Source organism: Arvicanthis niloticus, chromosome 21 (genome assembly GCF_011762505.2).
Source record: "Arvicanthis niloticus isolate mArvNil1 chromosome 21, mArvNil1.pat.X, whole genome shotgun sequence".
Classification (NCBI taxonomy): Eukaryota; Metazoa; Chordata; class Mammalia; order Rodentia; family Muridae; genus Arvicanthis; species Arvicanthis niloticus.
In genome coordinates, this window is record NC_047678.1 from 34,847,763 (window position 1) to 34,872,329 (window position 24,567).

At 47.4% G+C, this 24,567-nt stretch overlaps 1 protein-coding gene across 1 annotated transcript in view; it reads left to right on the top strand.

Annotated features, from left to right (window-relative positions):
- Positions 1-24,177, top strand: part of Glb1 (galactosidase beta 1) — a 69,934-nt gene extending 45,757 nt beyond the window's left edge. The window contains exons 11-16 of the mRNA XM_034484082.2: positions 50-124; positions 3,705-3,794; positions 6,113-6,229; positions 9,140-9,271; positions 13,639-13,893; positions 23,629-24,177. Coding sequence (XP_034339973.1) covers positions 50-124; positions 3,705-3,794; positions 6,113-6,229; positions 9,140-9,271; positions 13,639-13,893; positions 23,629-23,832 — 873 coding nt within the window. The 3' untranslated portion in view covers positions 23,833-24,177. The remainder of the gene's footprint in view (positions 1-49; positions 125-3,704; positions 3,795-6,112; positions 6,230-9,139; positions 9,272-13,638; positions 13,894-23,628) is intronic.
- The last annotated feature ends 390 nt before the right edge of the window (positions 24,178-24,567 follow it).

Here is a 24,567-nt window from a genome sequence, read left to right on the forward strand (position 1 = left end):
CTAAAGGGTTAATGGTTTTTTCTCTCCTCTTCCCCACTGTGCTTTATAGTTTAAAGAAGTCCCAGAAGGCCCTATCCCTCCATCTACACCCAAGTTCGCATATGGAAAAGTTGCTCTGCAAAAGGTAAGACAGGATATAGGGTTGGTAGTGTAGTCCAGTGATTAGAGTGCTTGCCTGGCACGAGCAGATCCCTGGGGTCTATCCTTAGCACCAAATAAACCAGACATGCTGGCACACACCTGTAATCCTGGCAGTCAGGAGAATCAGGTGTTCAAGGTCATCCTTAACTACATAGTGAATTAGATGCTAACCTAGGCTACATAAAACCCTGTCTTGGAAAGAAAAAAAAAGTCAGATCCTCACTGAGAGTCTGGTGGGGAGGCACAGTGAACGAGGTGTCATCAGCCAGCCGGGGGCTTGCTCACTTCCCCGGGCAGAAGGGTCGGCATTTCTAGAGGAATGGGGAGATGGAAGAGAGGATGCCTGGTTTTGAAAGTGCTTCGGGCGGCTGTGGAATGACATCCTACTTCATAATTCTGTCCAGTCAGGCTTTCTCCCATCACTTGTCCCTTTATTATTATTTTTTCTTTATTATATTTATTTCTTGGGTTGGGAGACATGCATTCCTTGGCACCCAGAAGGAGGCCAGTGAACAACATGAGGGAGTCAGTAGCTCTTTCTACTGTGCATCTGGGGATTCGAACTCATGTCATCAGATGCGGTGACAAGTGCCCTTCTCCACTGAACCCTCTTGACAGTCCCATCAACCCCCTTTTTAATGAGTTCCTCCAAGAACTCATTAAAGAAATAAAAATAAAGAAATGTTGATGTCTCTGTTCTTAAATTAGATCCAAAAAATCATATCATAGTGACTCTGAATACGGGAACATCAGAGGAAAAAGATAGAAATTAATCATTAATAATAAAAGTTCAGGTAATTTTATTCTGGGGAGGAAAGGAGAGAGTTACTTAATGGTTTACGAAATTGGTTTGTTTTGACTCTTTGGGTCTCCGGTTTTCCCCTAACTCCATCCTTTACTCCTACGTGTATTCATTCACCAGAAAAAAAAAAGAAGAAGAAGAAAACATGAATAGTCACTTATTTCTTAAGAACTTGAAATTCTAAAATAGCAGCGTACGTTTTTATCTTTAAGGCAAACACCAAACACCATAGCATAGTTTTCCACTCGTAACCTTGGGCTTCTGGTTGGCTGGCTGAGCTGCCGTAATAGTTTCCATTGTAGTGTCAGATCCTGTGCCACAGTCTACAAAGAACGTGGTCTCTGATAGGAATCTCTTCGTAGATTAATCACGCTTGAATCACACTTGGAAAGGGGCACATGTTCATCTCTGTAGCTACTTAAGAAAAATGGTCGCTTGGTTTTAAAACAGTCAAGAGTTCTTTTTCACGTGATATAGATAACTGCAAATGCTTCATTAAGGCAACAACAATACCAAAATTGAAAACCATGAAGAAATACAGCTTAGTGTTAGAAAGGAAATCAGTAAGTTGGCATCGGAGCTCATGCCTATAATCCTGTGGGGGCTAAAGCAGGAAGATTGCTGTCAAGTTCAAGGCCAGCCTTTGCTACATAGTGAGTTTGAGGCTAGCCTGGGCTTTAGAGAAAGATTCTATCTCCAAAAGAATGGGGTGGGGGTGGGGGTGGGGAAGCAGATGTGGTTGTAGTCCCAGTACTTGGGAGATATGAGATGTTCAGGGTCATCTTGGCTACATAGAGATTTCTAGCCTGGGCTACCGGAGACACTCACTATCTAATAAACTCGACACGAAACACAGAAAGCTGGGAGGGAGGGATTCAGCCCGCAACTTTTTTCAATTTATGTAACACATAGCATATAATAGTATATAATAAAGTTTTATTTAAAATTGAATGTGTTTGTGTGTGCACTTGCACACACTTGTGGAATTCAGAGGGCAACTTTCAGGAGCTGTGAGACAGGCTCAGAACACATGCCACATAGGCTTGAAAGACAGTGGAGTGACCGTGACCCAAGCCTGTGACAGGGCTCTGGCAGATCTAATCTTAGAGTCATTTGCCTCTACCTACTATCTTTGCTTCAGAGCTCTTCCTCACTTGAAAACATGTTGTGAGGCATCACAGAGGCAGCCTCCTGTCTCAGAGGCCATTCATTTTGAGGCCTTTCTCAGATAGAGAGCTCTGAGTTATATTTCTGAATGGGTGTGCTTGAAACTCCCTTTAAGGCTGCTATCCTTTACATTTTTATTGAGAGTTAGGAACAGGTCCTGGAGAGATGGCTCAGCAGTTACGAACTCTTGACTCCTGAGCAGTGGTGGCGCACGCCTGTAATCCCAGCACTTGGGAGGCAGAGGCAGGTGGGTTTCTGAGTTTGAGGCCAGCCTGGTCTACAGAGTGAGTTCCAGGACAGCCAGGGCTACACAGAGAAACTCTGTCTCAAAAAACCAAAAAAACAAAACAAAACAAAACAAAAAAAAAACAAACAAAAAACCAAAAAAAAAAAAAAGACACTGACTGTTTTTTTTTTTTTTTAAATGTTTTGTCTGAGACTGGGTTTCTCTGCAGTCCTGGGCATCCTGGATCTCTATATGTAGATCAGGCTGGCCTCAGTCACAGACATGTGGTGCCTTCCAAGTGCTGAGATTAAGGTTGTATGCCACCATGTCTGGCTTTGACCAATCTTCCAAGGACCCAGGTTTGATTCCTAGTAACTACATGGCAGCTCACGACCATCTGTGACTCCAGTTCCAGGTTCTGACACACTCTTCTACTGTCCTTGGGCACTGCACACACATGGTGCACAGACATACGTGCAGGCCATTACCCAAACACATAAAATAAGAGAAAAGAACAGGTTTAGGACACACTTGGGCATGCTTTTAATCCCGGCATTTGGAGGACAAGGCAGGGGGATCTCTGAGTTCAAGGCCAGCTTGATCTACATAGCAAGTCCCAGGCCAGCCAGGACTACATAGCAAGACCCTGTCTCCAAATAAAATAAAACAAAATAAAAAAGTTACAAGTAAGGCCCGGGGCTTGCCGCTCAGTGGTAGAGAACTTACTTATCTAGTTTGTGTGGAATGCCAAACTCATAGACAGGTATGGTGGCACACACCTTGAATCTCAACACTTGGAAGGCAGAAGTCGATGGATCTTTGTGGATTCGAGACTCGTGGGTGTATAGAGTTCCAGGATGGCTAGGGCTGTCACTTAGAGAAACCCTGTCTCGAAAAACAAAAAAAAGAAAGAAGCCAACCAACCCGAGGTTGCAATCCCTGGGGCTGCAGAAAACAGTAAGCAATAAAATGAGTAGATACTAGGTTTTAGCTGAGTTAGTGGAGGGCCCACCTGGCATGTAGAAAGCCCTGGGTTTGAACCCCAACAGTACAGGGGGTGGGTGTGGTTGAACAATCAGGTAACCCTAGCACCTGGAGGATCAGAAGAGCAAGGTCATAGCAAACTCATGGCCTGCCTGGGACACTTGAAGCCCTGTCTCAGAAAGAAAGGGAGAGAGGGGAGATGGGGGGGTGGGGGGGAGAGAAGAAAACAGGGAGTGCGTGGTTAAGATCAAGGGGATTGTGAAACAAATGGAACTTGGACAGTTGAGGCTTATCTCAGTGTCTTTGTTAAGGTAGACTAATGTAACCTCCCCTCCCATCCCCCACTGGTGTCAGGACCCTGAGTCTGCTTCTGCTTCTTTTCAGTTCAAGACGGTGGCCGAAGCTCTGGGTATCCTGTGTCCCAATGGGCCCGTGAGAAGTCTCTACCCCTTGAAGTTCACTCAGGTAAAACAGGTAGGTCTGTCTCCACAGGGAACGCTTTGACTTTCTGTTCCTGGCAACACAGGTGTGTCCTTATTGCTTCCTGGGTGTCATTAATTTTATTGGCAGCTGGGGTTAGGGCTCGGTTGGTAAGGTGCTTGTCTGGCATGAGCAAAGCCCCGGGTTCAATCCCCGACACCTCATAACCCAGGCATGGTAGCAAGCCTGTCATTCCAGCTCCTGGGAAGTGGAGGTAGGAAGGTGGGAGGCCCAAAAACTCAAGGCCATTCTCAGATACTTGGTATCCGAGTCCAACCTGGGCTACTTAAGATCTGTCTCAAAAAAAAAAAAAATGTCGGTTTAAGTTTTCATTCTTAGAGGTTCTGTTTCCTGCCTTGGGAAGAACTTTGGTGTGCTCTGTGCCTTTGTCTGCTTCATTCCTGGTGCTTCACTTCCTTGTCTTGCTAGAAGTTTCTCCCAGCTTTTTATTTCATGGGATTTTTACCCTATACAGGGTTCATCCAGTTCATCGGCTAGCAGCTGCTTTTCCTGCTCTGGGCGTGTATGAACTGCCATTCCCCAGAAAGCAAGGACTCATGAGATATCAACTAAATGATCAAGTGTGACAAAGGAACCAAGTGACCTGTGGTGTCTCAGCGACACTGTCCCATGCAGCATGGGGACTCAGGAGGACATGTCTCCTCTGCTGTGTCCACATAAAGGCATTTTTGCTGACTCCCCGAGGGAGGAATGGTCTAGGAATAATCTGAACTCTTCAAAAACTATTGCCGACAGTGCAGCTGTGGATACCCCAAGTATAATTCCGGTGTGTGGGAGGCCAAGGCAAGAAGCCAGAGAGTAGTCGGGCGGTGGTGGCGCACGCCTTTGATCCCAGCACTTGGGAGGCAGAGGCAGGAGGATTTCTGAGTTTGAGGCCAGCCTGGTCTACAGAGTGAGTTTCAGGACAGCCAGGGCTACACAGAGAAACCCCCGTCTCAAAAACAAAACAAACAAACAAACATGAGAAAACCCAACACAAAAGTTCCAGCAAGATCATGAACTATAAACTAGATTTGAAAAGAATTAAAGTGGCTGGAGAGATGGCGCGATAGTTAAGAGCACAGGCAGCTTTTCTAGAGACCCTGGGTTCAGTTCCCTGCCCCCACATGGCCACATGGCAGCTCCCGATTGCCTGTAACTCCAGTACCAGGCAATCCAAAGCCTCTAGCCTCTGTGGGCGCCTACATTCATGTGCACACACCCGACCATGTGCACGCACACACACAAACCCGGCGTGGCACAAAGCCCTGTGCTGGAGCCCAGCATTTCGCCAGCATTACATACAACCGGGCATGGTTATATGAAATCCCGTCATTTGGGAGGTGGAGGCAGGAGAATAAGAAATTCAAGATTATTCCTAATTATGTAGTAGATGTGAGGTCAGCCTGGGCTACCTGAGTAGCCTTAAACATAAATATTACTCCCGATATGGTGGTAGAAGCCACCCCTCCACTCTCTCTTTCCTCTTTGCTTTAAAGAGTTTCAGGTTGAGTCTTGTTTTGTACTTTGGAGCAGATTTAGCCCAAGGACCCGGAGAATGTTTTACTGAGTAGAACCCAGTGTTTATCTTATGTTTGGGGCTTTTCCTGGCTTAATTTTTTTTTTAATGTGTATGAGTGCTTTGCCTGCTTGTCTGTATATGTACTGTATGTGTTCTACCTGCATGGCTGCTTCCCATAGAAGCCTAAAGAGAGATTCCGATGCCCTGTAACTGGAGTTACTAGTTGTTCTGAGCCCAGCTCCTCTGCAAGAGTAGCAAGTGCTCTTAATGGCAGAGCCATCTCTCCAGACCCTTTAAAAAAACTATTGTTATCTTTATTTATTATGTTGATGTGTATATGTGTGTGCACCACAGCACACATACAAAGGTTAGAGGACAGCCTGTGGGAATGGGCTGGCTCCTTCCCATCCTGTGGGTCCCGGGTATTGAACTCAGGCCACCAGGCTTTGCGGCAAGCCCCTTTACCCGGTGAGCCATCTCACCAGCTCTTGATTTGGTTCGGTTTTGTTTTTTTGACACCAGTGACCTCTGAACTGTAGGTATGATCTCCCTGGATCACTCTGGGCAGGAACTTAACTCTTGTTTTCCCCGATGTGGCAGAGAGCGCCTTTGTGTTTGAATAGTTCCCGCTAAGACCTAAAAAGTCAGCTTGCCTTTGGCTGTGGGTGGAGGAAGCTTTTCAATCCCTACAGCTTTCAGAGCGTTGCTTTCATCCAGAACGCCGGCAGCCACGCTCTTAGCAGCCAAACATTGAGGGAGATGCCTTTTTCTCATGTTCTTTTCTCACCAGTATTTTGGGTATGTGCTGTACCGAACAACACTTCCTCAAGATTGCAGTGAGCCGAAACCCATTTTCTCTTCACTCTTAAATGGTGTCCGTGATCGGGCTTACGTCTCTGTGGACGGGGTAAGCATTCTCTTTGAACTCCCGCATACGTACTTGCGGTATGGGGTGGAGGGTCTTCTACACATAGTAACGTGACATCCTGTGTCCCTGGGCGGTACGCCTTCCTCGATGCTATGGCCCACTTGCTGCAGACTCAGGGCATCCAGACTCTCTGGACACTCTAGAAAACCCTGGGTCTCCTGAGTCCAAGGCCAACACTGCCCTGACTGAGCTTAGCATGTCACTTAGGCCTTCTCTGCTCTTTAGGGACAGCATCCACGTCCGCTTGGTCCCTGTCACTGTACAAAATGTGCTGAACCTAGTGTCTCCCCCTAAATAAGATGTTAGAGTCTAAAGGGTTGCTCCTGACAGTTGTAACTAAAGTATACCAAGGGCTTCGTTTCACAGTAAAACGCAGATATATTTTTAAACACCCTTTCCAACATCTGGCGTGATGGCACACGCCTGCAATCCCAGCTGTCAAAAGGTTGAGGCAGGAGAATTGCAAAATTCAAGCCAGCCTACCTTCGTGATGAAATCTAGACCGTAAAAAAAAAAAAAAAAAAAAAAAAAGAGGGGGAGATTGGAGAGCCAGAGCTCAAGAGATGCCTCAGCCAGTAAAGGCACTTGCCATGGGCCTGATGGTTGAGTTTGATCTCTGGGACTGGTGTGGTGCAAAGCAGAGCTGACTCCTCCCAGCTAACTTCTGGTACCAGCTCATGTGCTTCTGCCCTTCAGTGCTCGCACACACAGTAAATTGAATAATTCAAAAGGTATCTATAGCTATTTGTTCCTCATTGGAATAGTTGTGGGAAAAGCTTGTGAGAAGATTTTCCTGACCAAGCACATTTTTTTTTTTTTTCAGAAAAGTTTTAGGCTTTGGAGGTTTTTTGGTTTTGTTTTTGGAAAGAGGGTTTCATGCAGCCCAGGTTGGCTTCAGACTTGTTCGGTAGGTATCCAGTGCCAGCCTCGAACTCCTGGTCTTCTCACCTCTGCCTCCCAAGTGCTGGGATTACAGGTGTACACAGCCACACTCAGAGTACTTTAAATCAAAATATTTCATTCTAGGCTGGGAAGACAGCGTGCCTTGCAAGCATAAAGACCTGAAGTCACATCACCAGCACCCATGTAGAGAACAAAGAAACAAAGGGCTGGACAGATGGCTCGGTGGTTAAAGCCATTGGCTGTTCTTCCAGAGGACCTGGGTTTAACTTCCACCACCTACATGGCAGTTCACAACTGTCTGTAACTCTAGTCCTAGAAGATCCTGTACACTCCTGGCCTCTGAGCAGCAGGCACAGACATAGTACACAGTCATGCATGCAAGTGAAACACTCACACATAAAATAAACAAAAGAATAAGGAGGGGAAATCCGTGTGTGACAGCGTGCGTGTGACAGCATGCATCTGTAATCTCAGTGCTGGCAAGGCAGGGACAGGAGGATCCTGGATCCTGGATCCTTTGGGAGCTTGGGCAGCCAGCCTAGCCTCCTCCAAAAGTTCTGAGTGAGCCAGAGATCTTATCTCAGAAAGGAAGATGGACCATTTCTAAAGAATGACACCTACGTTGTCCCTGTGGCCTCTACACACGTATGCATGCGTACTTTCACCTGAACACACACACACACACACACAACAAGGTGGGGAGGGCTTTCTTTTTATAACCAACAGATTTAATTTCAGTGGGGACAAGCCTCTGAGAGGTTTCCCAGCCTTCGCTAGTTGTTTCCTGGGGACTTATGGTCAGTGTAGCCAGTCTAAAAAATAATCTTTTAAAAAGTTAGGAATGGGGTTGGGGATTGAGCTGTGTAACAGAGCCCTGGGTTCTGGCCTCAGCTTGAGGTGGGTGTGGGGGGTGTGAATGAGTGAATGAATGGATGAATAGATGAATGGTTAGGAATGTCTTGTTGAGCCGGGCAGTGGTGGCGCATGCCTTTAATCCCAGCACTTGGGAGGCAGAGGCAGGCGGATTTCTGAGTTCGAGGCCAGCCTGGTCTACAGAGTGAGTTCCAGGACAGCCAGGGCTACACAAAGAAACCCTGTCTCGAAATAAAAAAAAAAAAAAAAAAAAAAAAAAAAAGAATGTCTTGTTGAGAAAATACCTGTTGTCACTGTGTTACATAATCTCTATAATCTCTGTGGCTGGTGTACCCTGGCAAGTGAGGTGAGCTGACTCCACCTATCTCTGATTTTATCTGTCCTCTCCCGGAGTTTAAAGGCTGTATCTTTGCACCTAAGCGTGCAAAGCTGGAGAGCTGTGAGGAGGTGCAGTAATCCTTCTCACAGGGACACTCGAATGTCTCGTCCCTTTAAAAATTGAAGTGTACGAGCCACACCCGTAAGCTGGGCCCATGGGATGTGAGGTGGGAGAATTAGAAGTTCCAGGGAGGCCCTCGTGGTAGAAGAAAAGAACTGACTTCTCAAGTTGTCCTCTGACCTCCAGATACACCATGGTGCACGTGCACACACACAAGTAATGTTATATACACATACACACACATATACACACACATATACATATACATCAAGCAGAAAAATGCCTGAGCCAAGCATATTGGTTCACACTTGTAATCCCAGCATTTACGAGGTGGAGTCAGGAAGGTTTCAAGTTCAAGGCCTTCCTGGGCTGCATCACAAGACTTTGTTCCAAGTAGAGCGGAGTCTTACTCAGTATTGCACATTCCCGGCAGAGGAGTGGGCCCTGAGCTGTGTACAGCCATCCTCCTCATTTGGAACGACAGGGATTGTGGGAACTTGGCCTGAGCGTATCCAGACTCTACCTGTAAACCTGATGACACTTTGCACATTCAGACACTCTCCGTGTAAAGCTGATGACATTTTAGGACAGGAAAGGGGACAGATAAGCTGTGCTCACCGATCTTTTTCTCTGATCTCACCCCCCTCCCACTCATCCTTGGCTTTAACTCACAGGTGCCCCAAGGAATCCTTGATCGAAACCTTATGACGACTCTGAAGATACAGGGGAAGGCTGGAGCCACGCTGGACATTCTGGTGGAGAACATGGGGCGTGTGAACTATGGCAGATCTATCAATGACTTTAAGGTAGGACACTCGTAGGAGGCATGGACCTGTGCCTGAGTGGCTGGAAGGAGTTCTGTTCATGCATACAACACTCACACATCCGTCCGTCTCTGTTTCTCGCTTCCATTTATACAGAAAAAAACCTGAATACTTTCTATCTTTACTAAGGAATACAGTTTAATACACACACACACACACACACACTTTTTTTTTGTGACACAAGGTCTCCCTGTGTAGCTCTGTCTTGGAACTCCCTATGTAGACCAGGCTGGCCTCAAACTCAGAGCGATCCACCTGCCTCTGTCTCCCAGGTGCTGGGATTAAAGGCATGCACCCATATTCAGTCTACAACTTAACTTTGTAATTGTTTATTCTCTTTTTGTTGTTGTTGGTGGTGGTGTTGTTGTTTAAGGCAAAGTTGTCTCAAGTAGTCCAGACTAGCCTTGAACTCACCATAACTTTGAATTTTCAATCTCTCTGCCTCCACCTCCCAGGTACTAGGATCATGACTGTCTGCCACCATCCCGTTTATGCTAGAGATTGAATTCAAGGGCCTCTTGCATACTGGGCAAGCACCTAGCCAGCTGAACCACATTCCCCAGCCCTTATATATGCTAATATATATAAATAAAATATTGCACATATATGCTATAATATATATATAATATTGCATATATGTTATATATAATATTGTATATATGCTATGTATATGCCATATTGATATATTATTGATATATTGATATATATAGAGAGATATAAATAAATATATTGATATATATCAATAGTTAAGAGCTAGGGATGGATATATATATATATTTTTCCATTCTGACCAATCACCACAGCTGTCACATACCACAGCAGCTCCCTATCAAGGCCTGCACACTTCACTGAGCCTAAGGAGTGAAGGCCCCTGATTTGTTTTGCAGCCTAGAAGATGAATTTCTCTGAGGGGATCTTGTTCTCCACAGCCCACAAGAGCCTTGAGCTTTGCAAACACTTCCCTTGTGCTTGAGCTCAGTCTTCCTGTGGGGAGAAACGGAAGCCACTCCACCATGCCCTTCCTCTGCTTTGAAAACCCACCCAGCTCGTCAGGGGCTCTCCCTCCTCAGTACCTGAGGCATCTGGTGGGCTCTGCTTGCTGTGCAGGCTTGGACCGGTGGCCTGCAACAAAGCTTTGTTACAGGAAGCCCCTTGGCTGCTGTTCTTGGTGACTGTTCTCTGTCCAGTCCCAGTGTGGTGTTCTAACCAGTATTTCTAGATCATTAAGAAACTTTATTGTTAATCTGGGTTTTTGTTTTGTTTAACTTGTTTAAGGAAAAAAAATCTCATAAGCCCAGACTGAGATGCACTGTGTAGTCGGTCAGGGGTGTCCTTGAACTCCTGAGTTTCCTGGCTCAACCTTCCAAGGGCTGGGTTTATAGGCGTGTTTCACCACACCCAGGTCGCACGGTGCTGGGGAGCAAATTCTGGCACTAGGCGAGTTCTCTACTACTGAGCTGAACCCCCAGCTCAGGAAACTTTTTCTTGTTTTGTTTTGTTTTTGTTTGGGTTTTTTTTTTTTTTTTTTTTTTTTGAGGGGGGAGGTGTTTGTTTTATTTTTTTTTTTGAGACAGATCTCACTGTGTGACCAAGGCTGATCTAGAACCTATCACAGCAATCCAGATTCCGAATTTACAGGGCCAACCTCCACACCCAGTTCAAGAAACATTTGCTTTGGATCTGTAGTGTCCCCAAGGTGCTTCCTGAAGTATAAAAGTGGGGTAGAGGCTGCTCCTCCCTGGAGAGTGCTCAAGGTACTGCCGTGCCTCAGATCCTCATCCCGCTTCTATTTTTTTTAACATATATGCATTTGCATGCGTGTGTGTTCGAGTACACACATGTATGGGCATGCATGTGTGTTCGGGTACACACACATATGCATGTTCGAGTACACACATATATGCATGGGCATGCGTGTGTGTTCGAGTACACACATATTATGGGCATGCACATGTGTTCTAGTACACACACATATGTATGGGCATGCGCGTGTGTTCGAGTACACACGCACATGCATGCCTACGAGTGTAAAGAGCCATGGTTGACACCAGATTTCTTCCTCAATCTCCACCTGATATGGAGGCAGGGTCTCAAGTGAGCCTGAAACTCACATTGTCACCTAATGTAGATAGATAGCCATCTTGCCCTGGGGAATTCCCTGTCTCCTCCTCTTGTGTGCTGGGATCCCAGGCCAGCTGTCATGCCCACTCAGCGTTTATATGGGAGCTGGGGATCCAAGCTCCAGGTCTCACTCTCACATAGCAAGCCCTTCACCCACTGACCCACTACCCCTTCACGATCCTCTTGTGGGAGGCAGAAAGGCCACTGTGACACACCGCCTCTGTGCAAACCTATTTTCCCATCCTTGTGTTCCGGCTGCAGTCACTGATCTTCCTGGCTGACTGTGGTTGGTCACACTGACTCTCAGGCTGAGTAGGATCCTGTGGTGTGGTCTCTAGGGCCAGACACTTGATACTGACTGAGTCAGTAAACAGACAGTTGAGACTTGGTATCAGACAGTGTCTTTTGGAAGATCCTGTAGAAAGTAAAGAATGGGTGAGTCTTGAACACACACACGCACACGCACAAGTGCTCGCTCACATATACACACCTGTAATCTCAGCCCTTGTGAAAGCTGGGCTACGTAGCAAGATCCTGTCTCAAGGAACAAATAAAAAAAAGCCATAGTGAGAAGTTAGATGAGTTGTCAGAGGCGTACACCTGAGAGGCTGAAGCAGGAAGATTTAGGAGCTCAAGGCTAGCCTTGGCTACATGGTGTGTTCCGAGATCGCCTGGAACACATGGGCCCTTGTCTCAATAACAACAGAAATCAGTTAGCTACATCATGATCATAAGTTTCCGAGTGATGGCTGTAGTCAGGGCTGTCTTGGCCCCTGGCCCCTGCACGTCAACGAGGAGAACTTCTAAACCAGTTCTGGTGTCCATTGTCTCATCATTGCCCATAGAGCTTTTACTCAGTCCCACAGACGTCCACACACATGGCCCTCACAGCTGGGCAGATGTTTGGCTGCTCTGGTTCCAGGCTTGCTCCTTGGTTGGTGGGAGGAGCAGACACCACCCCCCCATTCCCCACCTCCATCTGCTTCAGGGTGAATATTCCTAGATTTTCCCACTAACTCATTCTCCCCTGGTATTTTTTTTTCCATTCTAGCAAATTCTGAAGGCAGTGGGGTTCAGGCTAGAGCGCTCCCTCTGAGGCACCCACTTCCTGTAGCCCAGACACTAGGGTGACTTTGTAGTGATTTGTGGTGAAGCCGAAGCAGAGAGCCGTGTACCTCATTCCAAAGAATTACTGTTGTGGGAGTTGTTAGAGTCAGGCAGATCCAGCTTGTAGAACCAGACACGGGACACTGAAAAGCAGAAAGATTTATTTGTGTGGCCACTCTCGGAAGAGAAAAAAGTAAGTCCTGTAACACCTTACCCTGCTCCACCCCACCCCAGTCCATCCTCAGGATCCTAACATGAGGTTCGTTCAGGTTTAAATAGAAGGCCAGAGACACTCTAGCCGTCCTGGTAAAGATGGGTCCCAGCTCCTGTCTCTCCAGCCGCTGCTCTGAGGCATAGGCAGCACTCAGTGGCATCTCTTCCGGGGAGACAAGCTCCAATATGGCTCGCGATGATACCAGGCTTTGTTTGGCCTTTTTCCTAGTATGAGATTTCTAGGAAAACTCCAGTGTCTTAGATTCCATTGCCTCAATAGTAGGTCAGCCAAAGGGAAATGTATAAGTGTCTCTTTAAAACGACTTCATCCTGGCCTGGAGGGGTGGTTCAGGGGTTATAGAACACTTGTAGAAGATCCAAGTTTAGATCCAAGGACCCACATGGGGAAGCTCATAACTGCCTGTAACTCCAGCTCCAGGGCATCTCATGCCAAAAGATGCTCTCTTTTGGCATGGTACCCACATGCAGTGTACACACACACCCACACACCAATCACATGCCACAAATAAAAATAATTGCTTTTAAACTTGGAAAAAAAGAGAGAGAGATAGGTGGTAGCAGCACTCTCCTTAAATCCCAGCACTCAGGAGGCAGAGGCAGGTGGATCTCTGTGGGTTTGAGAACATGTAGTCTACTGAGCAAGTTCTAGGACAGCCAGGGCTACGCAGAGACACTCTGCTTGAAAAAAAGCAAAACAGACAGACAGACAGAAGGATTATCTTCATTCCTGCCAGGACAGAAGATTGAAATGAGCCTCCAGCCAGACCTGCGTCACCTGCTGTCCACACAGCTGAGTCTCATTTCCTCCTAGGTCTCCCAAGAGGTCAGTGACTCCCATGAGTCCCTGCTTCCCCACTGGTTCATGGTTCTGTGCTTTCCTTTTCCAGGGTTTGGTTTCCAACATGACCCTCAACTCCACTGTCCTCACCAACTGGACAGTCTTCCCACTGGACATGGAGGCCATGGTACGCAACCATCTTGGGGGCCAGGAAGCCAGTGATGAGGGTCACCTTGATGGACAGTCGACCTTCAAACCTAAGAATTTCATACTGCCCACCTTTTACGTGGGCAACTTCTCCATCCCCTCTGGCATCCCAGATCTGCCGCAGGACACTTTCATCCAATTTCCTGGGTGGTCCAAGGTACGAATCTTGATGGAAAGCCTTTGGGTTCAAGCCTCAAGCATTTGGTTCTTAGTATCTTAGAAGGAATCAGAAGACTGCTGGTAAGATGCACTGTGATGTGGGGAGGGTTTCCTACTGGGTCACTCACACAGGCACAAGACTGTGGCAGAGCTTCAGGGACCCAGCGTCCAGCTTGGAGGTATCCTTCTCTGCCCAGTTTTTTTTGACAACTTTCTTCAGGGAATGGCAGCTCACCTGCTTCCTCCAGGAAGAACTAGGCCCTATTTATTTCTTTGTATTACATTTATTTGTTGTGTGTATTCAAATGTGTGTTCACAAGGACCTGCCAAGGCAAATGTGGAGATCAGAGCCATGAGAACCAGGTCTCTCCCTCCACCCTGTGGGTGCTGGGGTCAAACTCAGGTCATTCAGCTTGCTTGCAAGAACCCTCAGCCATGGAGTCATCCCCTCATCCCCAGGGCCTCCCTTACATGCTGCGTATAAAGGGAACAATTTTTTGTCTGTGTAGGGTATCAGGTAGCCCAGGCTAGCCTTATGAATTTGCTATGTAACCAGGAACTTCTGAGATGCTCCTGACTCTGCTTCAGGTACACACCATCAGGCCTGACTTTAAAATGTTTACTTTTCTCTTTCCTTCCTCCTTTCTTTATTTCTTTGTGTGTGTGTGTGTGTGTGTGTGTGTGTGTGTGTGTGTGTGTGTGTGTGAAGATTTATTATGGGGGGAAGGGAATGGGACCTGGGGAATTAGGCAGCAAGGCTATGAGGGCAGAGGAGAAAGAGGTCAGCCAGGAACACATGGGAACAAAGAGAGAACGAGGGAGAAAGAAGACGGAGAGCTAGGGTTCAAGCAGTCTCAAATGCCTGGCACACACCTGGCAGCTGATGATGATGTAAGATGTTGCTAGGTTACTGTTGGGTGGAGACTAGCAGAGCTGTCTTCTGTAAGCCAACAAAAATGTAACCTTCCAGTTCTCAGAGTTCTGAGATCAGTGCTAACTGCCCACCATGGGAGAGAGGGACCTACCTAGTGCCTCCTGCTTGTTCGTGACTGATTGACTCTAAGCAAACCTCATACTGTAACTGGACTGTAGCAATTTATTTCTTACAGTCACAAGTTCCAGGCCATCCTGGGCTGCATGAGAGACCAGCTCCAAACAAAAATCCTAGACCCATTGGTCCATTTGATCCTTGCCCGTCCCTTTCGGCCCCCTGGAAGTGACCCATCATTGGTCTCTTGGCTGAGTCATCATGTAGCAAGCACAGTGAGGCTTCTGCTGTGCATGGTCACCACCATGCCCTCTCCAGTTTAAGCTCTGCCTGCCTAGTAAGCTTGGTCCTTCTCTACCCTGTCCCTGGGGACCTCATCCTCTCTGACTGCTGTCAGTTGGGACTCCTGTTTCCTGGACTTCCTGTCAGGCTCTGTCCTCACTTCCTGCCCAGTGGTCTCTAGAAAGGAAGGCTGGGTTCTGCCTATCTTCTTCCCCAAAGCCAAAACCCCTGTTCTCACTTTCTCTGCCTGTGGTTCATCAGCCTTTCTTCTCTCCCTCAGCAGAGGCTCTTGGGCCTGAGAACAGACGCGCGTCCTGGGTCTTCCCCTGCCACTAGCAGGGGACTTTCTGCCTTCTAGGCCACCTTTGGTTTTTCCCCTGCGGAGTAGAACCTACAGTGAGTAATGAGAAAGGCGCAGGGCGCTATGGCCGTCTGACAGCTCTTCTCTGCCTGTGTGGGCTGCCGAGGCAGGCCTTGTGCACTCTGCGGACCCTCTCCCAGCTCTCACAACACAGGATGTCCTCTTGTTACTCAAGCTTAGCACAAAATCTCAGGATTTGGCCACCCAGCCTAGTAGACTTGGCCACCCAAGGCATTGTGACAATTAAAAAGACAAAAGAGACTGGAGTGTGGCTTGATGGAGTGTACCCATGCATATATGTATGTATGTATCCATGTATGTTTGATACACATGGGCTCAGTCCTCAGCACCACGTAAAACTGGATGGGGTGGTACTGAGTAGCATCAGAAGTCGGGGAGGAAGATCCTAAATTCAGGTCGTCTTCAGCCACATAGCAAGTTCAAGGGCAGCCTGGGATCCATGGGACCTTGGGTTGACCTCTGACCTGCTTGTATGAACACACTGCCAGAGCCGTCCGCCTCATTTCTGTTCTGCATGTTTGACTTTATCCTGCTTGGTTTATTATTACTGCCATTGTGTGGGTGACGTGTGTGCATAAGTGTGGTCATGAAAATCTCAGGTGATGTGTACATGAGTGTGGTCACAGGAATCTCAGACAGGTGACATGTGCGAGCGTGGACACAGGAATCACAGGTAACACATGTGTGTGAACGTGGACACAGGAATCACAGACAGGTGACATGCATGTCTGAGCGTGGACACAGGAATCACAGACAGGTGACATGTGTGAGTGTGGACACGGAAATCACACACAGGTGACGTGTGTAAACATGGATACAGGAGCCGGGCGGTGGTGGCGCACGCCTTTGATCCCAGCACTTGGGAGGCAGAGGCAGGCGGATTTCTGAGTTCGAGGCCAGCCTGGTCTACAGAGTGAGTTCCAGGACAGCCAGGGCTACACAGAGAAACCCTGTCTCGAAAAACCAAAAAAAAAAAAAAAAAAAAAAAAAAAACCACACATGAGTACCACACATGAGTACCACACATGAATACAGGAATCACGGAATCACAGACAACTTTTTAGTATCAGTTCTCTTCTTCCACTTAGGATTCCAGGGATCAAACTCAGATCTTGCGGCTTTCACAGCTAGCCCCTTTATTTGCTGAGCCAGCTTGCCTGCCCCACCTTGTTTTCTTAGGAAGTCTTTCACTGGGACCTGGGGCCTGCAGATTCAGCTAGGCTGCTTGGCCAGTGGATCCCTTACAGCTACTAGACTCCCAGTGCTGGCATTAAAAGCATGCACCAACACACCAGGCTTTTTATGTGGGTTCTGGGGATTGAACTCAGAACCTCCTCATCAGAGGACAAAACTCACGGATCAAGGTATATCTCCAGCCTCAAGCATTCAGTATGCCCCAAGGCTTATACCAAAAAGGTAGTCAGCTAGGGGAGCGTTGGGGTAGAGGGAGAGACACAGGTCCACACACCTTATAGGACAGTATAAGCTTCTATAGAGAGTCACAATTAGACTTCTTTACAGTGTTGTCTTAGGTTTTTATTGCTGTAATAAAATTCATGACCAAAGGCAACATGGAAAGGAAAAGGATTTGTTTCAATATACTTCCAGGTAATAGTCTGTCCCTGAGAGAAGTCAGGGCAGGAACCCGAAGGCAGGAACTGAAGCAGAGGCCATGGAAGGGTGCTGCTTGCTGGCTTGCTCCCCATGGCTTACTTAGCCCGATTTCTTATACAACCCAAGACCACCTGTCCAGGGATGGCTCCACCCACAGTGGATGAAGCCCCTTCACATCAATCATTAGCCAAGAAAATGACTTTACAGACTTGGCTATGGGCCAGCCTGAGGGAGGCATTTTCTCATTTGAGATTCTCCCTTCCCAGATGACCCTGGCTTATATGGGGTTTACAAAGAAAAAAAAAAAACAACCTAACCAGGACAATGGGTATAGCATTTTAGTGCATTACATCTTTAAAGGCTGGTAAGGACATTAGCCCTTACAAACAAGAAGACCAGAAGCCTTGCAGGGAGCACCGAATGAAATGTGATAAGTTACAAAATGGAAGAGCCTGGGAAACCTCGAGGCACCCAAGTGTGGCAGCTCTCCCCGGCGCTTAGGAGGCGGCACAGAGAGAGCCAGAATCCTGGGGGTTTCTGGACAGTCAGTGAAACAGCTTCAAGTTCAGTGGAGAGATTCTGCCTCCAGAAAGGGAATGAAGAATAATGGAGAGGGAGAGGGCCGGATCGGTGGCTCGGAGGTTAAGAGGTGCTGTTCTTCCCGAGGACCAGGGTTCTATTCCCAGCTCCAACATCGTGGCTCACAACCATCTGCAACTCTAGTCCCAGAAAATCTGATGCCCTCTTCTAAGCCTCCGTGGGCATCAGGCACAAACATGGTGCATAGACATGGATTCAGGCAAAATATATACATGAAATTTATTAATAATAAGATATCAGAGGGAGGCATTCAAAGTCAACTTCTGGTCTCCATTTACACACAAACAAGCAAATGCCTCCATACACGCCATCCATGAACACAGATTAACCACCCCTCCCCCAGGCCTCACCCTGTGCTGAGGAACACCTCAGCAGATTAGGGAAGAGAGAAGAGGAAGGCTTTGATCACATGACACTGAGGCTTGAACAGTCCTCAGACTGGGTTATGCTTGCTGGCCCTTGTCTTCCTCCTCCTCAGAGGCCCCTCCTGAGGGTCACTAAGCTTTCTTCTCATTTGTTGCCAAGGAACTAACTTGATTTCGTGAATGAAATCACTGATAAATTCAGTTCATGAGATAAAAGCCCCACTTTTGATTACTCTGGCTTTTCTTGGGTCGGATGTGGCTTTCTGGTTAAGCAAGCACGCTCAGTGGATTTCAGGGGTCAGGCATGCCTGCTCCATCCACACAGGTCAGCGCCTGTCTGCACCGTGCACCGACTGAGTCCCTCACACAGACTGTCAGGGAGATGTGTTCGCCAGGGCTTTGGTGACGGTCAGAATGTGTGGGTCATGTGTGCTGTGTCCTGCTGTTCTGGGGCAAGGGCTTCTTTTCTGTTCGTCTCCATTCCAGGTTGAAACGAGTGTGGATACATCTTTCATTAAAACATCCTGCCAAGCCAGGCAGTGGTGGCACACACCTTTAATCCCAGCATTTGGGAGGCAGAGACAGGCGGATTTCTGAGTTCGAGGCTAGCCTGGTCTACAGAGTGAGTTCCAGGACAGCCAGGGCTACATAGAGAAACCTGTCTCAAGCAAAAAAAAAAAAAAAAAATCATCCTGCCAAGCTATGCGTAGTGTAATCCCAGCACTTGAGAAGCAGAGGCAGGCAGATGTCTGTGAGTTCAAAGCCAGCCTGGTCTGTAGGGTGAGTCAGGGCTGCAGAAATAAGAGGTAGAGGAAGATGCAGGAGAAATTCAAGTCATCCTCCAGGTGCATATCAAAGCCAATCTGGAACATGTAAGAGGTGGCTCAGCAGTTCAGAGTACTTTCTGCTCTTGCAGAGAACCTCGCTTTGGTTCCCAGCACCTCCGTGGTGCCTCACAGCTATCTCTGACCTGCCTGGGCTCCTGTCCATGGTGTACGTGAACACACACACATAAATCATTTTTGTTCGTATTTATTTATTTTGGTTTTGTGAAGCAGAGTCTCACTATGGGTCCTTGGCTGGCTTGCAGCTCATAAAGATCTCCTGCCTCTGTTGGGTTTATAGGGCATGTGCCACCCCACCCAGCCGAATAAATATTTTGAAGTGAATTTATAATAATGTCAAGGAGCTGGCTCATTGGTAAAAGTGTTTCCTAGGCATGACATCTGGGAGTAAATTCAAGCCTAGCACAGCTGTAAAAAGCTGTAAACGGTGGTGGTGTTTGCTTGTAGACTTAGCCTTGGAGAAGCAGAGATGGGCAGAGTCCTGGAGTGTGTGCTGGCCGTTTAGCCTGTCCTAACTGACAAGCTCTGAGTGAGAGCATTTTAACCTCAATGTTTCCCAATTGATTCCCCCCAAGCACCCATAGTTCCTTTTAGTGTGGTCTATTATCTCATTTTTGTGTTTTTTTAGACAGGGCCTCACTATGCTGCCCTGGCTGTTCCAGAACTTGCTCTGTAAACCAGGCTGATCTTAAACTTAGAAATATACCTGCCTCTGCCTTCTGAGTGCTGGGACTAAAGGGATATGCCACTATACTCAACCTGTATTCACTTTTAAAGGGATATCTGAATATCTCAAGACAGTATTGAGGGCTGGGTATGGTGGCACATGATTTTAATCACAGCACTTGGAAGGCAGAGGCAGGTAGGTCTGTTTTCCAGGCCAGCCTGATCTACTGAGACCCTGTCTCAAAGCAAAAGACAGTATTGAAAGTTTAACTCTAAGGTGTGGAGAGATGGCTCAGGGGTTAAGTACACCGGCTGCTCCTCCATTGGACACAGGTTCAGTTCTCAGCAACCACAAGGCAGCTCACACCTATAACTCTAGTTCCAGGGGATCTGACGCCCTCACACAGACAGACAGACATGCAGACAAAGCACCAGTGTGCCTGAAGTAAAAATAACTTTAAAAAAGAAAGGAAGAAGGCATCACTGTAAATTCTGGAAAGATTGACTTTGTCCAGGTAAGTTAAGACAGACACACACTCTAAGGCTGAGAAGTAGGTCAGGCACTTACAGGAACTTCCGCATTCCCGTCACCTCTGTGTTACTAGCGGAGGGTAGGAGTGTGGGCCAGGGTCAAGATGGTCAGAGATAGTCAGCTTCTGCCATGGACTGTAGAAGCTGGGACTGCCATGGGACACCCCCAAGCCCCTGCAGTCACCTCATTAACATAAACCTTTCAGTTTACCAAGAATAATTTACCAAGAGTAATTTCAGCATATATATTTTTCTTTTTGGTCTTTGGTGGCAGTGGTGGCAGGGTTTCACCCAGTAGCCTAGACTGGCCAGATGTGCTAAGCAAGAGTCCTTTACTGAGCTGTACTCTCAGCTTTGTCAGCATAAATTTTACTTATTTTCTTATTTTATTTATTTAGTTAGTTAGTTAATCACTTAGTTCAGTTTTTCAAGACAGGGTTTCTCTTTGTAGCAGGATAGCCAGGGCTATGTAGAGAAACCCTGTTTCAATAAATAAATAATTAAATAAATAGTAGGTTAGTAAAAATAGAACTTAAATAAAGCCTTTAAAACTTTGAACTGGAAGCCTGGCATGATGGTCCACACCTATAACCCCAGCACTCTGGACTCAGAGGCCAGAGGGTCACTCCAAATTCAGGGTCAGCATGTCTGTATAGCAGGTTCCAAGCCAGCTTAAGGCGACCAGTAAAACCAAACAAGAACTAAGACCTTAACCTAGGCACATGCCTGTAATCCCAGCATTTGGGAGGCAGAGGCAGGCTGATTGATCTCTGAGTTTAAGGCCAGCCTGGTCTACAGAGGGAGTTCCAGGACAGCCAAGGGCTCCACAGAAACCTTGGGGGAAAGAATACAAACAAACAAAAACAACTAAGAAGTCAAAAAAAAAAAAAAAAAAAAAAAAAAAACAATGTTGTTGACAGCACTAGAAACACCCAAGTACCCATTTTCCAGTAGCAAAGGAGTAAGTAGCCATCGGCATATTTTCCTCGGAAATGTGGCATGTGGCAGCATACACAGGCTCTGCTTTAATCCCTAACACTGAGGAGAAGGCGGGGAGCGGGGGATACTGTATTACTCAGGCACCCTGGTACTTGCCTGTAATCCCAGCGAACAGGAGAAGGATTATAAAGTTGAGGTTATCATGGGCTACATTTAAAAAAAAAACCCACCCTGTCCCCCAAAATAATGAATATATTCATACCGTTGAATGCCATGTGACATTTAAAACAATAATGCATGTATACACTTACCTGTGCATGTATGTGAGTGTATGTGGTATGTGCACGTACATGCGTGCATGCTCCTGTGTACAGGAGAGGAGTTCAGAGGAGTAGAGGTGTCCTGCTCTGGTTCTTGATTTTATCCTCTTGAGACAGGGTCTCTTATTGAACCAGGAGCTGGGCTGATGACCAGCAAGCTCCAGTGATCCCCCATCTCTGTCTCCCACCGCACTGACATTATAGGCATGGGAAGACCACACCTGGCTCTTGTATGTTGCTGCTGAGAATTTGAACTTGTGGCCTCATGCTTTCCCAGCATGGCTCTCACCCGCTGGGCCATCTTCCCAGCCGATTTATGTACATTTACACGAGGTAAAAATTAGTCAAAACTAATGCAGGGCAACTGAAATCAGGAGCTGGTTTTACGACCGTGAAAACAGGATTCTGGCAGAGATGAGGCTGATAAAGCCCAGGTGAAACTATTATGGTTTGTGCCTTAGGACAGAGGGAGATAACAGATCCCGTGTAAAAACAAGAATTAAAGCAGTTCTGAGAACCCCGAAACTGTCACCCTTTTCTAAATGACTTAGTCCAACAGACAGGCAGTTTTGAGTCGCTGACCTCCTTCTGTGAGCGCTGAACGCCTAGAGCTTTTGTTTCAGTGGTAAGTGGAACCCACAGCGAACCAGGAGCATAGTCCACCTCCACCCAACTCCCTGCACCAGGAACTGGGCTGACCACCAGAGATGGGCTGTGTCCCCTAGGCTGGCCTCAGATTCATAACAGTCTCCTGCCATAGCTTCCCAAGGGGCTGAAATGACAGCACCCACCCCACACACCCCTGCTTTCAGCTTGGGTTGCTTTGGGGACCATTCTCAGACTACATAGACTCTGTGTGTTGCTATCTACCATGGGCTGGGAGAACTTAACTGGAGACCTGCCTGAGGTCAGACAGCTAGCAGGGGACAAGAATAAGATGACCAGGGAAGAAGTCCAGGTGGACTGGAATAAAGCCAAGGGAAGCTTTCTATGTGAGTACACTGTTGCTGTCTTCAGACACACCAGAAAAGGGCATCCGCTCCCATTACAGATGGTTGTGAGCCACCATGTAGTTGCTGGGAATTGAACTCAGGACCTCTGGCAGAGCCGTCAGTGCTCTTAACCTCTGAGCCATCTCTCCAGCAGCACACCCCCCCCCCCCTTTTTTTTTTTTTTTTTCTGAGACAGGGTTTCTCTGTGTAGTCCTGGCTGTCCTGGAACTCACTCTGTAGACCAGGCTGGCCTCGAACTTAGAAATCCACCTGCCTCTGCCTCCCAAGCGCTGGGACTAAAGGCGTGCGCCACCACTGCCCAGCTAAGGGAAGCTTTATTATCCTTGTAGTCTTGGTGTTTGGAGGCAGAGGCAGGAGGATTATCTGAACTAGACCATTCCAGCTAGTCTTTGCTATACAGAGACTGTGCAAATATTAATTTATCTAATTCATTTTAAAGTGAGCAGGAGGGATCACCACGGGTACCAGTCTCTTTCCATCCTTTTCTCCATTCTTGTCCCCTCTGCTCTCTGCCTCTGTTCCTTCCCTCCTCCATATCTTCCCTCTGTTCCTTCCATATCTTCTGTTTACCTCTGGCATGTGTGACCCACCCTCACACCATCCCCAACTTCTCAACAGAATGTTCCAGCTGTTCTGCCACCCCTCAAGCCCTGTGTGTGCCTTCTTTTCCCACTCCTGTGACTTAAGCTCACCATATTGCCCAGGCTGTCTTCAGACTCTGACCAATCCTCCTGCCGTAGCCTCTGAGTGCTGAGATTATAAGCCCCTGCTCCACACACCCTCATATTCTTCCTCCGTTATTTGGGGAACAGCTCTTAGACTATGTGCAGGTTTTATGCACATCAGACAGCATGGCTAAGCCCTGCCTCTGTCGGGCAGAGAGAGAGCAGGGAAACTCTCCTCCTGGAGGATGTGGGCAGCCATAGCAGAGAGGGTTGGGGTACAGACAGGCAGGACCTGGGAGCCAGGGTGGATAGCAGAATGTGGTGAGGTGTGACCCAAGATTGAAGTCTGTAGCTTCTGGAATCTGAGGCTCCAAATACATTTCTCCTGCAGCAAGGATTGGCATTTGAAGAAAGCTCTACTACCTAACAGAAGATACAGGGATGCTGGACCCTATGGGGCATCTCTTGCCTCTCTGATTCTAGTGATCCTCATCTGATGGTCTCTCTCTCTCTCTCTTTCCAGGGTCAAGTTTGGATCAATGGCTTTAACCTTGGCCGATACTGGCCCACAATGGGCCCACAAATTACCTTGTTTGTGCCGAGGAACATCCTGACCACTTCAGCCCCAAACAACATCACAGTGTTGGAGCTGGAGTTTGCACCCTGCAGTGAGGGGACCCCAGAGCTGTGTACAGTGGAGTTTGTTGACACTCCAGTTATTGCCTGACCTGACCATCGGTGGCCATTTTCCAGGCCAGTCTGGTCAAGACTCATGGCTGACCGCCTGTGATGACTGAGCCTCTGGGAACACAACCCTTCTCTGGCTACACGGATCACCTTTGTCCTGCTTGAATGGGAGCTGCATTTCTGGAATGTGTGTATCCTGCTGGTGACTTCGCAGCCCTGCCTTGCCTGACCTCCCACCCCTTGTGGCCACCAGGAAGGCTGAAGGGAGTGGACACCACAGGAAGACACAGCTGGTGTGCTGAGTTGGAACAAAACTTGAATAATGTCTCTTATTCTGATTTGAAATAATCATGTTGTCTTTCTGCTAAATAAAATTGGTACACAAGTTGTGGTGGTCCTGTTGTTAATATATCAGGCAGGTATTAAACTCCAAGGTCTGACTTAAATCTCAACTAGACTTGAGTGCGTTGGATGAAGCTACTTCACCAGCTTGAGGTTCAAAGTGGGTGGAGGAGAATGCTGGTTTGGACTAGAAGAGCTCGGTGCTTCATTTTTGATCCTGATTTGACTATTCTCTGTGATAGCTATGAGGTGAGAGACCTCCAGTTACAAACCACCTAAAAGATTAACAGTTGCGGCCGGGCAGTTGTGGTGTGTGCCTTTAGTCCCAGTACTTGGGAGGCAGAGGCAGGAGGATTTCTGAGTTTGAGGCCAGCCTGGTCTACAGAGTGAGTTCCAGGACAGCCAGGGCTACACCGAGAAACCCTGTCTCAAA